This window comes from Prosopis cineraria, unplaced genomic scaffold, assembly GCF_029017545.1.
Source record: "Prosopis cineraria cultivar Desert tree isolate PC_DT_omini unplaced genomic scaffold, ASM2901754v1 PC5, whole genome shotgun sequence".
NCBI lineage: Eukaryota > Viridiplantae > Streptophyta > Magnoliopsida > Fabales > Fabaceae > Prosopis > Prosopis cineraria.
The window spans coordinates 3,525,899-3,541,092 of NW_026555336.1; the positions used below are offsets into that span (position 1 = coordinate 3,525,899).

At 34.4% G+C, this 15,194-nt stretch overlaps 1 protein-coding gene across 3 annotated transcripts; it reads left to right on the top strand.

Annotated features, from left to right (window-relative positions):
• The first annotated feature begins 4,746 nt into the window (after positions 1–4,746).
• LOC129311389 (WD40 repeat-containing protein HOS15-like) lies at positions 4,747–14,880 on the top strand. 3 transcript variants are annotated; one of them, XM_054953674.1, is made up of 14 exons: positions 4,747–5,092; positions 7,346–7,491; positions 7,662–7,995; positions 8,707–8,801; positions 8,892–8,938; positions 9,713–9,863; positions 10,438–10,501; positions 12,319–12,477; positions 12,587–12,708; positions 13,107–13,181; positions 13,432–13,485; positions 13,613–13,686; positions 14,088–14,162; positions 14,340–14,877. In XM_054953674.1, the coding sequence occupies exons 1-14, from the start codon at positions 5,032–5,034 to the stop codon at positions 14,557–14,559; spliced, it is 1,677 nt and encodes a 558-aa protein (XP_054809649.1). In that variant the 5' UTR covers positions 4,747–5,031; the 3' UTR covers positions 14,560–14,877. The 3 variants fall into 3 exon arrangements, with proteins under 3 accessions (XP_054809649.1, XP_054809651.1, XP_054809650.1); XM_054953676.1 differs by lacking the exon at positions 4,747–5,092 and having other exon boundaries at positions 7,350–7,491; positions 7,672–7,995; positions 14,340–14,880; XM_054953675.1 differs by lacking the exon at positions 4,747–5,092 and having other exon boundaries at positions 7,350–7,491; positions 7,654–7,995; positions 14,340–14,879.
• Positions 14,881–15,194: the final 314 nt, after the last annotated feature.

Sequence of the window (15,194 nt, forward strand, 5' to 3'; positions counted from 1 at the left end):
TAAGGCTAAGTATGATCATCAAATTGTATGGGAGGCGTTAAGGTTAATAGGATTAACTAATCTAACCTTAGGATTAGTGTGTGATTTGTGTTTAAGTGTTGTAATTAGCCATTATTAGCATTTATTAATGTAAATTAACATTATTATGTTGTGTAAATTATGGTGTAGACACCATAGTAGGTGGCCATTCATGTGTTTGGGGAGCTTTACTTGCATGGAATGAAAGTAACCACTCTAACTTGTTAGGTTATATGACTTATAGTTGATGGTGTGAAATTTTGGTATGAATGTTTGTGTTATGAAAAATGTGTAGTTGCAGATAAACATTATTTTGAAAAGTTATTTGTTGCCAAGTGGATATATATTATGTTAGAATGTGTTTTGGAATATGGTTATACACTTGAAAGCATGATTTATAGTGTTTTAAAAATGTGTATATAGAAATGTGTTTCGAATCGCATAACTAATGGTGTAAGGTTAGGAGCATTGTATGTTAGACTAAACTACCACGTGGTATATCCCCATTAAGGTGATAAAGTAGTGTTGTCATACATTATAATTATGTTTTTTGTGTTTGAAATATCATACATTTTAAAATGTGTTTACTTAACTATTTAGCAATCTGCATTGTTAATTGCATGTTCATGCGTTATGGCATCTCAATTTGGTTACGAAGCCTTAAAGATGGGCTCGATATTGAGTATCAGGTCTATTGAGAACTCAACTTTCCTTTTTGGTGGTAACTCTCACATCTCATCAAAACTTCTAAATGTTTGTTCACAATCCCAATCCAATCAATTCCACCATCATACACTTCATATGTAGAGAAGTACATCATGAAGGCTTGATAACCTTCTTGAATAGATTTCTCTACTTGTATTGCTGACAAAAAGTTAGGAGTTTCAAAATTAACTACAGATTATGCCTAAACAAATTTAAAGGCAACTACTAGCGCTAATAAAACCATTTTTTTGTCATAGTCTAGAGTTGCTCAATTAGTAGACAACCAATCCATACCCACAATTGCATTAATACCGCTCATGGGTAAGTAAATCAAATCAATAGCTGTCATTTTATATCACTAAATTTTAATTCAAATTTCAAACAAGCCTAATTGGTTCTTATAAAGACACCAGCCCGTGTGGATACATTCATAGAAAATGGCATTTCAATCATTTGTAGATTTAATCCTTTTGTACACTTATTAGAAATAAAAGAGCATATGGCACCATAATCAGATGAAGCATCTACCTGGTTACTACTAAGTGAGTTTTACCTCTAATCAGCTTAACAGATACCTCAACCTCTTCCCCAAACATAGCAAAAACTTGATCTCAACTAGTGGATCTCTAATTTGGAGTAGGGATGTTCTTTGGAAAATATTTGGCTATGTACTTAAACTTATAATACTTAAAGCAGGTCTACCATTGCCCTTGATGGTGTCTCCTATACGGCCTATATATGATGAGAATTTATCCTGGCCATCCGTTCTCTTTTCCTCCATGACCCAACCCTATCTGGCTATAACTTTGAATTTATTGCATATAACCTTAAAAGAGATGGTATCAATGGTAGCCAACTATTGACCATACTCAAGACTCATCTTATCTAGAAATTGCTCGGCCTTCTACTGCTCATCATCATGGTGTCTCAAGTATGTAGAGTACTTAGACAGTTTATTAAATTTTGCTGTGAACTCTTCCTTATTTATGTTTCCCTATTAGAGCTTATAGAATTCAAACTCCTTCTCACCTTTAAAGAAAGCAGGGAAATAATGAACAAAGAATCATATCTTGAACTCCATTCTAATTAGTTAAATTTAATTATTCTTTAATTAATTAGGGAGTTAAAATCCAGGATGTCACAAAATATCAGTGGCAAAGGACTAGAGTCCTAACAATAATACCCTAATGTATTTTGGAATATATCATGTGTATGAGGAATGGTGTTGCCACCTAGGATAAGCATGTTGATACAATTGCACCATTGATTTGTTTATCTTGACATGTTTTGTACTTTAGGACTAGAATTGTGTATGAATTTCAATGGTTATATTGGGCCAAAATACTAGTATAAATGTCATTAGAAACTATGTTTTGAATATTGAAAATTATAAGTTGAAAGTATTTTACAAGCTGGTGTGAAATACCTTCTTCTTAATTACTTTGAAAAGTTAAGGTTGAGGGTTGAAAATTTATATATGTTATTTAAAAATAAATGTGGTGCATTATACAAGTAGTCTTGAATATATTGAGTATGGTTTAGGGATTATGTCTTGCTTTTAGCACTGATGTGTGTTTTAGACACCCTAGATGTGTTTAAGTGTAAAAGTATGGTAAATGTGGTCTTAGGTGTCCAACATTGTGATGCGAAATAATTTAAAAATAAAACTAATGTCATTAGCTAGTTTATTGTATTATCTTTTTGCGAATAATTAAGTCACCTCATTCAGATATCAAATAAATATTTGAGGTGCGCTGGAAGTTTGGCCCCTCAATTTTGCGTGACAACAATCTTGTTGTCAAAGTTATGTGTCATAGTGAATGGTGCTTTCATCATGACACATGACACGATAAGGGCACACCACCATGCATGCATGCTTTGTTGCAATAGATAACCTTTGTGTTGTCACTGCGACTGATGCACGACAACGTTTTAGTTTTTGAGTTAATTGGTTTTTCTAACCCTATTTCTAAGAGTTTTCAATTTGTGATGGTATCCTATGCTTCCAATTGCTTGTAACCTTTGATAAGTTATTACTAAATAAATGTTTTGATTTGGAAAGTGAATTTCTAATATTGGGATCCTGGATTTAAACTTTGTCCCTTTTGAAGGTTTTATGTGTAAACTTTTCTGTCATAACATCTTCCAAAGATTTGGCATAGCTCTTTATACTATGATATATTTTATTAATTTTGGTTTCAATTTATATTACCATGCTAGAATCCATTCTACATGATAGAGTTATTTAGAGAATTCAATATTATAAGTTAAATCTTAATAACCATAGGAGACTTTTAAACTAAGTCCTTTTCTTTTCTATTGTGGTTAGCTATTTTCAACTGCAATTGAATTTCTTCTACTATGATAGAGATAATTAGGATTGATTAAATTCTAATTACTATGGTATATTTTGATAACTATGGTTAAGTTTATGGTTAAGAAGGTGATATTATAGGACTTGCCTTTATTTTGGCCATGAGTGGTTCTTGGCTTGCACTAACTCAAATACAAACTTTTTCCTACTTGCTAATGGACAACATAGATTAACCTGCATTTTGACTTTGAAACGTTCAATGTAATTCAACATAAAACTTTTTAATTTTGACTTATAACAAGTTGTATTGCATTCTTTTGATTCAAAAGTTGATGACCAAAAAATATTGCATCAATCAAAAGTTTAGAATATCAATAATTCCTTTAGACAAATTTTTAGGGTAAAATTATCTTTTAATACTTAAAATAATAGTCAACATTTATCAAACATTACTGCAAAGCAATATTGCATTAATTTTTGAACTTTTTGCATAATATTGCACCAATCAAAATTTGAGAATACTAGTTATACTTAGTAGAAAATTGTTCGAACAAATTTGTCCTATAAACTTATTTTAAAGATGAAAATTAGAAAGCTATACATACATTGAGTGATGTTTCCAGCTTGAAATCCAAAAGATATAACTCAAGGATATGGAATTGGGACTCCCAAATCATGATGCCTTAATATAGAAAAAGAAAAGGCTTTTCTGTAATAATCCCTCTCGTTCTTATGTATAAGGTATTTTTTAAAAGTTTATTTCATTCTTAAATTTTATTCCTAAATATAAAAGATGACAATGATATTTTTGAGTAATTAAATAATTTTATCCTTATCTTAAAAACTGAAACAAATAATTAATTGTTATTTTTTCTACTATCATCATGATAGTAATTATGATATTATTAGGAATAAAATTAAAAAATTATTATGTTTTATAGAAGTTTAACTAAATAATAAACTTTTATTGATATATAAGATTTAATTAAAAATATTTTATATATAAAGACATAAGGGATACATGATAGAGTTTTGAAGTCTAAAAATAATTTTTCTTGATATAACCATTAAGAATTGAGTGTCTTCACATTAAATAAGGTAATTGTTTCATAAATATTTTTTATATGATTAAAACGTATGTTTGGCATTTTAACTATACAAGAGATTTTATTTTACTTTTTTAATTATAAAGTGTCTTTTCAATTGTTTAATCCTAACATTATTAATTTTATTATAAAGAATTATACAATTAATTTTTAAATATTAACAAAATATTCTTATATATTAAGTTTATTTTTTTAAATAACAATGATTTGCTTAAAAAAATAATTATTTAAGATGTTATAATTAGAGAACCAAAATAATACTTTATAAAATTAAGGAAATAAGTTAAAAATTTATATAAAATTAAATGACCAAAAATATACATCAACTTTTTTATATTTATACACAATTGAATTCAAAACTTTGTACTTAAGTGATTATATCTCTTTCGGCTACGACTACCATGAATAAATTAAATTAAATTTTGATAGTCACTTATTAATTATTAATAATATTGAATTATTAGTAGAATATTTAATATTTAACATTTAATAGTGGTATGATCATGTTTTCAGGAAACAAATGCGATTATTGATTCGAGACGAAACGATCGGTGTGTCACGCCTCAGGACCCATAAATAAATTCACCCCAAAACGGAAGAGGCGAAGCAGCAAGTACAATAATCAAAAAGGAAAAAACGGAACCAACCCGGAGTCGCGTGACGGGCGTTTCTAAAATCCCTCTGTTTAGCTGCCACCATTAACGACGCCTTTCCTCCTCCTCTTCCTTCTCCTTCCCAAATCAAAAGCTGCCCGTTCCTTCTGCCCCTTCCTGCCCGCTTCTACTCTACTGTCGCGCTCTCCCTCCATTCTCGCTCTCCCTCTGCGCCCGTCACGCATGGTTTCCTGAGACTTCTTTGAAGGCCATTGAAGCCGCTTGCTCCGATAACATGACTTCCATCACCTCCGTTGAGCTCAATTACCTAGTCTTCCGCTACCTTCAAGAATCAGGTTTGTTTGTTTTCTCCCTGCGCTCTTTGTTTTCTGCCCGTCCATTAGAATTTGTCTGCGTGTTTTGTCGGTTTTTTTGTTTCCCGCTCATTCTTAACTTCCTCTTGGGGTCCATTCGATGTCTGAGGTCTAGGGTTTGGACTTGGATTATGTTTGGACTGTTGAGGCTTTCGAGCTGCGGAGTATAAGTTTTGTTTAACCATGTTAGGGTTAGTTTCGTGCTGAGAAATTATGATCTTGTTTACTTTGGAAATTTGGAATTTTTGGCCTCAAGATGGGCCTTTTTGGTCGTGGTGAGGGACAGGAGTGGGGGAAGTTTTCAGATCTGTTATACGGGGTTGATACTTCAATCTCGAAGTTCTGAAATTCGTTTTCCTTTCTAGTTTTTCATTGAGTCTACAACTATTGCTTCAAGCTTGCTTAATTCGTTTCATTGATGAAGCAATTAGTTTTAAGTTCTTGTTGTCGGGTCTCCTATGACAAAAAATGTTAGCTTTACTTGAGAATTTCTGTTTAGTTTCTTCCAACCTCCCCACTAACCACCCACCTCCACTTGACCAAGAAAAAAATACCACCTCAAACAAAGGAATGTGACAATTGCAATGTATAAAGGTGTTGCTTTTGTGAATTTTCATGCTCTCAGATTGGGTTTATGAATTTGGGCTACAAGGACGAGATAATTTGAAAGGAACAGTAAAAAAGGTGGAGGCAGGCTGTCGGGGACGTTGTTGGAATACTGGTTGTATCTTTTTACCTCCCTAGTCATCAAAGCAACATTAAGTCGTAATAATGTACATTCTTCGGTATGCTTCAGTTTGAATGTAGTAAAATGTAAGTTGATGGTGCAAAGTGGTGTTAAGCATATGCTATATTTAGAAATACGGAGGTTTCTGTTGAATATTTATCTTCGTGTCCAAACTCTAAAGCCATAGAAGAATTAGCATTCATCATTCGGCAGATTTACCATCCTCTGTACTGTCTATTGTAAACGTTGATCATCCTTCAATTTCAAAAGAAACAAAATAGTTGCACATTTCTGGTCTTGTTGTGCGTTAGAGCAGCTTAGCATTGTAGTTGATGTGACCCAATGAGATAGTAAGGGTTATTGAACTTCTTTTAAATTACATAGCTATATGATACCCTTTGAGAAACAGTATATGTGTCTGCAAAAAAGCTGACACTTATTGAATGAAGGGAGCTAGACTAATGGCCCATTTGGCTACAAGAAGTGGGCCCTTGTGGAATGGAAACAGGAAGGATTCCACCACTTGATCAGGTTTTGTTTGTAAATTATTCTCTCTTACAGAAAGCTCATTTTGAAAAATGAAGCCGTGATCGTTTACCCCAAAAATGGGAGGAAGAATGATGATTCCCATGATACAATCAAGGTCAGATACCATATCATCATGTCTGGTTTGGCATATCCTCCATGTCTTTCTTCAGCATTCATCGCCTCTTGTGTGAAGAGAGGTGATGGGTTCACTCTTGCTTGCCATTAGTTCAATGCCTCATCCCTTTTTGTGATTTAGTGATTCTGTTACTTCCACCTGCTTTACATTGTCCTCCCTTTACAAATCAAGTGACTCGGCCTCCTTTCATTTCATGCCTTTGTCTTCATCATGCTGCCTTTTGGATAGATCTAGAAGAATAGGTTTTGTCTTTCGTTTCATTTCATTGGAACTCGTTTGTGCTGCTGAGAGGAGAGGGAGTGAGCTTGGAGGAAGGAGTGGGAATGATGACCATGGTGGGGAATGGTTGAAGCAGGTGGCCATGAAGGTGGATCTGCGATGGAGGTATTGCCATCAGGAAGGGAAGACGAATGAAACTGGAAGAAGGAAGAAGGGAAGGGAAAACATTGTTCAAGGGCATTTAAGTCTTTTCAATTTTATTTTTATTTTTATTTGATTGAGCTAATGTCATTACTTAATATTTTTTTATGTAAGATCTTTATGATAATTTCCCCTTGGCTACAGTTATTTTATAATTTATACTTTGAACTTTTGTACATGCTTAAGATATTAATGCAAGCACCAATTGTTCAACTAAGGGCTTGGATATATTAAATGATATTGTGTAATGATAAAGGTCATTGCCGTGCTAGTCTTAGAGTAATGACACTGACTAAGATATCTGTTGGCGTGACAAAAGTTGAGCTCATTTTAGAAAAGCAGCATGTAATGAGAGGGGAAAAAAAAAAAAAAATATACTGTGCATCTTAATTGGCTTTTCTTCTATTTTACACTACAACGGCAGGTTTCACACATTCTGCTTTTGCTTTTGGATATGAGGCGGGGATAAACAAATGCCCAATTGATGGAAATCTGGTGCCGCCAGGTGCTCTTATTACATTTGTTCAGAAAGGGCTACAATACTTGGAAATGGAAGCGAACTTGAGTAATGTTAGCACTCTTCATGTATTAATATTGAATTTCAATAAAAGAAAATGCTTCAGATTTTCCTATTTTTTGTGGTTAGTAGGATAAGGTTCACAATTTATTTGAGCTGACATTTTTTAAAGCTTTCATACCTGAGGTTTCATGTTGATCAGTGTTTGTTTTAAGCCTGCCAGTGTGATGCAGACCTCGATGAAGATTTCTCATTCTTACAACCTTTGGATCTTATCACTAAAGATGTGCATGAACTAAGGCAAATGATAATTGAAAGAAGAAAAAAACTACAGAAGGACAAAAATAAGGGCCTTGAGAAGGAAAATGAAGCTGAACGTGGACGAGTGAGAGAAAAGGAAAGACATGAAAAGGAGAAAGCATGTGAAAAGGATCGAGAGAAGGTTGAAAATGACAAAGAAAGAGAATTACATCATGAACATCAGACTGACAGAGAAATGGTTACAGATCAAGAAGATAAACCTACTGTTAAGCATGAAGAAAATGGTACTTTGGGAGGTAATAATCTCATTGATGAAATTACTTTTCAGTAATGCAAATCAAATGTGTTTAATGTCGTGGCATTGCTGCAAGTTTTTGGTTGACACTTTGTCCCCAGTCAGTCTCAATAATTACATATTTTTCTACTGCTGTTCATTTTTCATCTATCTTTTTTGGTTTTGGATTTTTTGACGTCTATTCATGCATATTTGTGGTTGGGATATAGATCTTTAATACAAATGAATTTAGAAGTTATCCATGATATAGTGGTTGGCGAGCAAAGTTGAAACTATTTGTGCTTCATCAAATGCTTGATTTGCCCCCATTCTTTGTTAATCATTCTATTCTAAGAACAAGGATTTCAAAATCAGTACGGTTCTGTAATAGCTGTTATTTAGATGCCATCCAGTATATTTCTATTGTAATGAAGTATTGCTAGCCTCTTCTGTGCGCTTAAAATTAGAAACGACCTCTTTTAGTAAATATATCGTACTGATCATTGATACCTGGGCAATTTTTACATTGTTTATCCCCCCTTTCTTCTCCATGGTTATTCACCAATTTTAGTTGCAAGGTTTTATTGCTCTAATTGAACCTCCTCCAGAACCTCCTCTGTGAGACAGTTTATGTTATCGTGTGGCACACAAGCATGCCATAGCATATGACTTAATATTTTGATAGAGTTCCTTCCTTTGAATATGCGTGAAGAAGGTTTATTTGTTTCCACAGGACCAGAACCAATGGACATCTCTACAACTTCAACTTCTCAACCGAGTGAAATCCTGAGTTCTGATGTGACTATTTTGGAGGGCCATACGTCGGAGGTTAAGTTTATTTTATAAACTTCTAGGATTTTCTTCTATCCACTTCTTTTGTGAAACTCCATATTAATATCTTGTTTGCCATTTATTTAGGTTTGTGCTTGTGCATGGAGTCCTGCAGGGTCGGTTCTTGCATCAGGGTATGTATCTCCTTCACAAATGCCATATTTTTTCACAGTGCTCAGTTAAATGCAATGGATTTCTGGAAAGATTTGAAATGAAACTATGGAGAAATAAAGTTTCTCTTCCAAAGCTATTCTGTGAGGGATCATTGTTCTACCTTTTTGCATTTGTCTCTCCTTCTGGTATCATTTTTGACCTGTTTATCCCCTTAAAAGACTCATATGAAAACCAGCTCAAACTTTCTGTTTAAATGCTGATTTAAATGTAAAGTGTATGTGTTATGCATATCCCGCCCCATCATTTGCAGTTGGATGGGTTATTTGGTCTATAATTGATGTGATTAATAAGCTGACCTAAATAGGTTCAGGAGATGCATATAATGTAGGTGCATTTGATAACTATCTTTATGATATTCAGTCCGGACCATGCACTTCATAGCTATCTACTTTAACACATGGGATGTTGGACTGCATTCCATGATAATGTTTTTCTATTGTATTTTTCCTTGTTCTTCTGTTCTGATGACTATGCTTGATTTTAAAATGCACTTCTAAAGAACTTATTGGACGAATGAGAATAAATATGGGGAAACTAGTTATTCCCAAAAACTTTCTTATCCATAAATTTTGTTAACTATCTTTAGCTCTGAAATCAGTTCTTACAGATTTTTATCTTCTGTTATAGTTCTGTACTTTGGGAAAGAGAATCCTTGTGTGAAGATTGAAAGAGGAGTCACATAACTGGCTTCTAACAATATTCTTTCACTTTATTGTCATCCGTTCAACTTTTAGGTCTGGGGACTCAACAGCTCGCATTTGGACAATACCAGAAGGCAGAAGTAAATCTGGTTCGCAGAATGGCCCTTTGAATGTGTTGGTGTTGAAGCATGTTAGAGGTAGAACAAATGAAAAGAGTAAAGATGTTACTACACTCGATTGGAATGTGAGTTCTAGTCCTGATTCTGATTTAAATCCAAGATCACTGTTACTGTCTGCATGTTTGAACTTCGGATAAGGAGCTGTTATTTTATTTTTTTTATATTTTTGGTGCAAGCAGCCTGAATAGTTTTCACCTGTAATTCACTGCTGTCTTCTAGCAAGTCTTGCTACCTAACCCTGTATGAAGATCTTGAAAGTTATTCCTGCTGTGAAATTTTTTCAGTCAAATATGATCTTTTAAATCAAATTCAATCTGCAATGCCAGAGTGGTTTTTATTTTCCTTTCGAGTTGTCTTTATTCAGCTAAATATCTTGTTCTGTTAGATACTTGTATGTATGCATGTTCTTAACATTATTTACATAGAATTGTGTGGATGCGTATTATATAAGATCATCTGACTTGTGCATTTGATCATTGGACGTGTATCTCACATTTTTTTATGCCTTTTATTTTCTGCACCTTTCATTGAATTGTATTCATCTTTGGTGTTATTTTTCAAAAGATAAGTCAATTCATTTTTTTTTTTGTAATTTTTCACACCTCATGTGGAGGTTGACCCTAGCTGGACGTTTTACAGGGGGAGGGGACACTGCTTGCAACTGGTTCATATGATGGGCAAGCAAGAATTTGGACCACAAATGGTAGGGCATCGTTTCTGTAGTTATCAAGTAATCAATAATTATACTTTTGTAAAGTTATATTGGATGAGATGAGAAGTGCTCAAATTGCTGTGATTTTGCTTATGGTTGTGTATTTTGTCTGCTATTAACTTGTTTCAGTGGCAGAAGATATTATTAACTATGAATACAATGTTATCCTGCAACAAGTTTGAAGGCTAAGAAACATTGTTGAAGAACTGATCGATCCCCTCCAACCAGACAAACTGTGCAATGCCACAGTATTGTTTTCTTTCTTATTGTCAGACCCTTTAGAACAAGTTTAGGTTAAAAAAGACCCTTTAAAACGAGTTGAAGGAATTGATCCTTGGTAGTAGGTAGGGCAGATCCACTTCTTCCAAAAAAAAAAAACCGAAGAGCCAATTCTGAGTGTGAGCCGCTGCTGTGAAATGAAGAAATGGAAGGGTTATAGTTTCTGAACTTGATTTACTTTATGTATGTCAGGTGAAATGGCTATAGGGTCCTATAAGCTGCAATGGACAATTATTTTCAATTGCTGTAGTTTTTTAATCACCCTCTGTTGAGTATTCCCCTGATCATGTTACTAAATTTCTTGCTGGAAGTCACAGCTGGTGCTTGAAAGGTTTTTGCCATGGGTTCAGGTTCTGGTCTCCAGCCTACTGATCTAACCCCATCCTCCTTGTTCTAGCTAGCTTTTGCATTTAAAAGTATCTGCTTTTAAAGTAAACAATCAAAATAAAATTGTACCCAAAAAAAGCGTAGTAGAATCATGTTCAAGAACTCTTTTAATTTTAACTTCATTTTCTCTGATTCTTTTATAATACTCTCTCTGGTCTCTATTATAAGGCATTTTTTACTACTTTACTGGAACCAAGGAATGACAGTTAACTTTTTAGACATGTCTTAAAATATTTTTTTTTCCAACTTTATCTCTGTTAAAAATAGGAAGAGGGATACACAGTATACGATGAGCCATAAAAGTAAATTTACAACAGGGGTAAATTTGGAAAATAGGAATAAATAACTTTTCATGTGCCTTCTATGAAGGACCAGAAAATCCGTCTAGAAGGTGCTCTATAATAGGAGGCTCAAGGGTGTGTTCTGGGTTCTATTTATGGTATCAGTGCTTAGGTGGGCATCTCATCTTGCATTCTTGGAAGGATTTTCCATGTTCTATATGTACTCAATTACACTGTTGTTGGTATTTATTTTTACCTTTCACTTGCCTCAGGCAGGGGTTGTTGAATGGAATAATTGCACGGAAGCTGGAGTTGTTGTCATGTGTATACATGCTGTTATCTAGTGTTATTCAGGTGTTGAGTTCAACATTAGTTAATCGTCTAGCAGTGATGAAGCTGTGTTTGGTTGAGTGTGAATCAAGGAATACTGTGGACAGGAGGGTTTGTCTATATTCATTTGAGAAGGGATGAAAAGTAGGGAAGCATCCCTCCCCCAGGGGAAGCAAAGGAAAGCTGAAAAATAATCAGGACAAGGCAAAGGAAAACTGAAGAATAATCAGTACAAGATACCTGTTATTAATAGTTTTCAGACTTGAATTCTGTACTGATTTTTAGGCGATAAAGACAATTGTACTACTGTCTTTGTCCTCTTATAAGAATTCCTTAGCCTGCATTTACGCTGCAAATGGCTATGTTTTCTGTCTGATTTATGTATTTGCATTCAACCTATAGGTTATACATTAAATTTCTATATTGATCTTTTTGTACAGGTAATATTCTCTAGGTGAATTTTTTGTAAGTTGTTCTTAGGACTGTTCAAATATAGATCTGTTTTGATCAAATGAAGGTGTCTTGAACCAGGTGAACTAAGGAGCACATTAAGCAAACACAAAGGACCCATATTCTCTCTGAAGTGGAATAAGAAAGGCGATTATCTTCTTACTGGAAGTTGTGATAAAACTGCAATTGTGTGGGATGTTAAGGCAGAGGAATGGAAACAGCAATTTGAATTTCATTCAGGTGGAGATTTGATGATATATTAAGTTAACTCTGTTTATCAACGAGTTGTTAATCCTTGGCCAAAAAAAAAAGTCAATGAGATTTATTTTCTTTTTGATATGTTGTTTAGGTCCAACTCTTGATGTTGACTGGCGTAACAATGTGTCATTTGCAACAAGCTCCACTGACAATATGATATATGTCTGCAAGATTGGTGAAAACCGCCCTATAAAATCTTTTGCTGGCCACCAGGTTTGTACTCATGATCTCTTTTATTGTATTACAATATAAAATAATTCTTCATGTAACACTGTAACTTGGAATTGGGAAGAGAGATGGGTTGATCATTAACTTGAATTTGTTGTTGATAAAAAGTTAAAATGGTTGTCATGGTTTACAAACTCAACAGGCTAGTGGGACACTGCTTTCAAGATGGGTCCTGCCAGCTTTCCTATTATCTTATGTTTATTAGTTTCAATCCCATTATAGCCTTGCTTTTTTGCTATTTCTCATCATGGTTAGCTGAGATTGATTTGATGTAAATGGCCTGTTGATTTTGCAGAACACAGTATTTCAATTTAATTCGTTTAGGTGCAATATGGAGCTTGGATAAGATTTTCTGGTTGATAATGAATTTTCTGCAATTACAGGGTGAAGTTAATTGTGTCAAATGGGATCCCACAGGCTCATTGCTGGCCTCCTGTTCTGATGATATTACTGCAAAGGTAATTTTTGGCCACTTATTTGAGGGAATGATCTATTTATTGTGTCATGACTCGTGTTTTTTGTTTTGGGGTCTACAGACTGGCATTTTCAACGAACTCTTCGTTTTTGTAATCTTATTTTTGAAAAGCAAAACCTGCCATTTTGCGTGAATTGGTGTTAGTTTTTTTTTTTTTTTTTGGGGTGAATACTCTGTGTTTAGTCGTTGTTCATTTTATTGATAAGTGATAATAATCCATGATTGTTATGTAGATATGGAGCATGAAGCAGGACACGTATGCCTATGATTTAAGGGAGCATTCCAAGGTACTCTGGGCTTTTGGTTTTGTATTATATTCTAATGATATTTCTCATATATTCGATACCGTTTGATTTCCTTGCACTTTGTGTGGCCCCCCCCCCCTCCCCAAATAACTTCAATAATTTTTTGTAGGAGATATATACAATCAGATGGAGCCCAACTGGTCCCGGTACAAGTAACCCTAACCAAAAATTGGTGTTGGCTAGGTAAGTCTGTTTCTTGGTTTTGTTAGTTATGTGGAGCCCTTGAATATATAATTTATTTAAAATGTGTAATTCCAGACTCTGTGGGCCGTGGTTGATAAGTGACATTTGCAATTCTATGTTAACTTATCACGGGTTTGATTCCAACTAATTATAATTTGGTTTACAATGTTCTGTCGCTGAACTTGTAAGCTGCTTCTACAGCTTATTAAGTTTTTATAATCAAAATCCATTTGAATTTTATATACTATTTTAGTGCAGTGAGGTTTCTTTATAACTGCTGGTGATTCATATGTCTTCATGTTTCTGTAGTTTCACTACGAGGATCAATTTCTTCATATTTTTCTTTTTGCGGTTGTTGAAAGTATGCTTTTTAAGTATTATGCGGTTGCCTTTTCATGCAGTGCATCATTTGACTCGACTGTGAAGTTGTGGGATGTTGAAATTGGGAAACTCATCTGCAGCTTGAATGGACACAGGTATTGGTTTATAATATGTGAAGCAGTCCTCTTTTGCTGTCCTTGTCCTTTTCTTTTCCTGTTCCACTGTATGAGACATTGACAAGGCTAATCATTATTCATAATGGACAATTTGACGACTTCTATAGGCCTTGGGAGGGAATCACTTAGGTTCTTACATGCTATATTTGGTGACAGGGATCCTGTTTATTCTGTGGCATTCAGTCCCAATGGTGAGTATTTGGCCAGTGGATCTCTTGACAAATCCATGCACATTTGGTCATTGAAGGACGGGAAGATTGTGAAAACATACACTGGCAACGGAGGCATTTTTGAGGTCTGCTGGAACAAGGAGGGTGACAAAATCGCCGCATGTTTTGCTAATAATACAGTTTGTGTTTTGGATTTCAGAATGTAACCCTGAGAATGCCCCGCAGTTAGCTGTTGCCTATGAAATTAAATTCTTTCTTTCCCCCCTGTAGGCTAGATTGGTGCAAGTGTATTTTTATATGGGTAGGTTTTCATTTTAACCGGTGATTGTAAGCAGAACTCCTTGGATACTGCTGTAACTTATTGCCCTAAATTATAGTGAAATAACTTAGCATGCGTAGTCACATCTTGATCAATGTCCACCTCCTTTGTCAAGAGAATATTTTGGATGATAGTCCTTATCTAGTTCTCTTTTATTGATAAGAAATCCGTTGTTTACTTTAAGGTGTGTACATATTTGTAGGAGTGGAACCCTCAGTTAAGCTAAAGGTCAATTGCGTGAGGTGTGACTTTATTATTATTATTATTATTATATTTTGATTGCTTATAAGTTGCATTTTAATTTAATTGTAGGGTCGGGAATTAAACGTGAGTATTATTTTTTTTTTTCAGCGAAGATTTGAATTTTGGTTTCTCATGTTGTAAAAGTCTTTTTCTTTTTGGGTTTTTTGTTTTTTGTTTTCCTTTTTTGGTTAGACCCGTTGGTGTGGGGTGTTTGATTTTGACTTTGAACTGGCCGGTCTGATGTGCTCAGGACAAATTGCTACGGATGTTCAGCTAGAG

What these genes read in the sequence shown, in the direction of transcription:
- LOC129311389 (XM_054953674.1), top strand. Translation starts at nt 5,032, where the DNA reads ATGACTTCCATCACCTCCGTTGAGCTCAATTACCTAGTCTTCCGCTAC. An exon ending in TGGAGGGCCATACGTCGGAG is followed by an intron (nt 8,802 to 8,891) that starts GTTAAGTTTATT and finishes CCATTTATTTAG; the next exon opens with GTTTGTGCTTGTGCATGGAG. An exon ending in AATCTTTTGCTGGCCACCAG is followed by an intron (nt 12,709 to 13,106) that starts GTTTGTACTCAT and finishes CTGCAATTACAG; the next exon opens with GGTGAAGTTAATTGTGTCAA.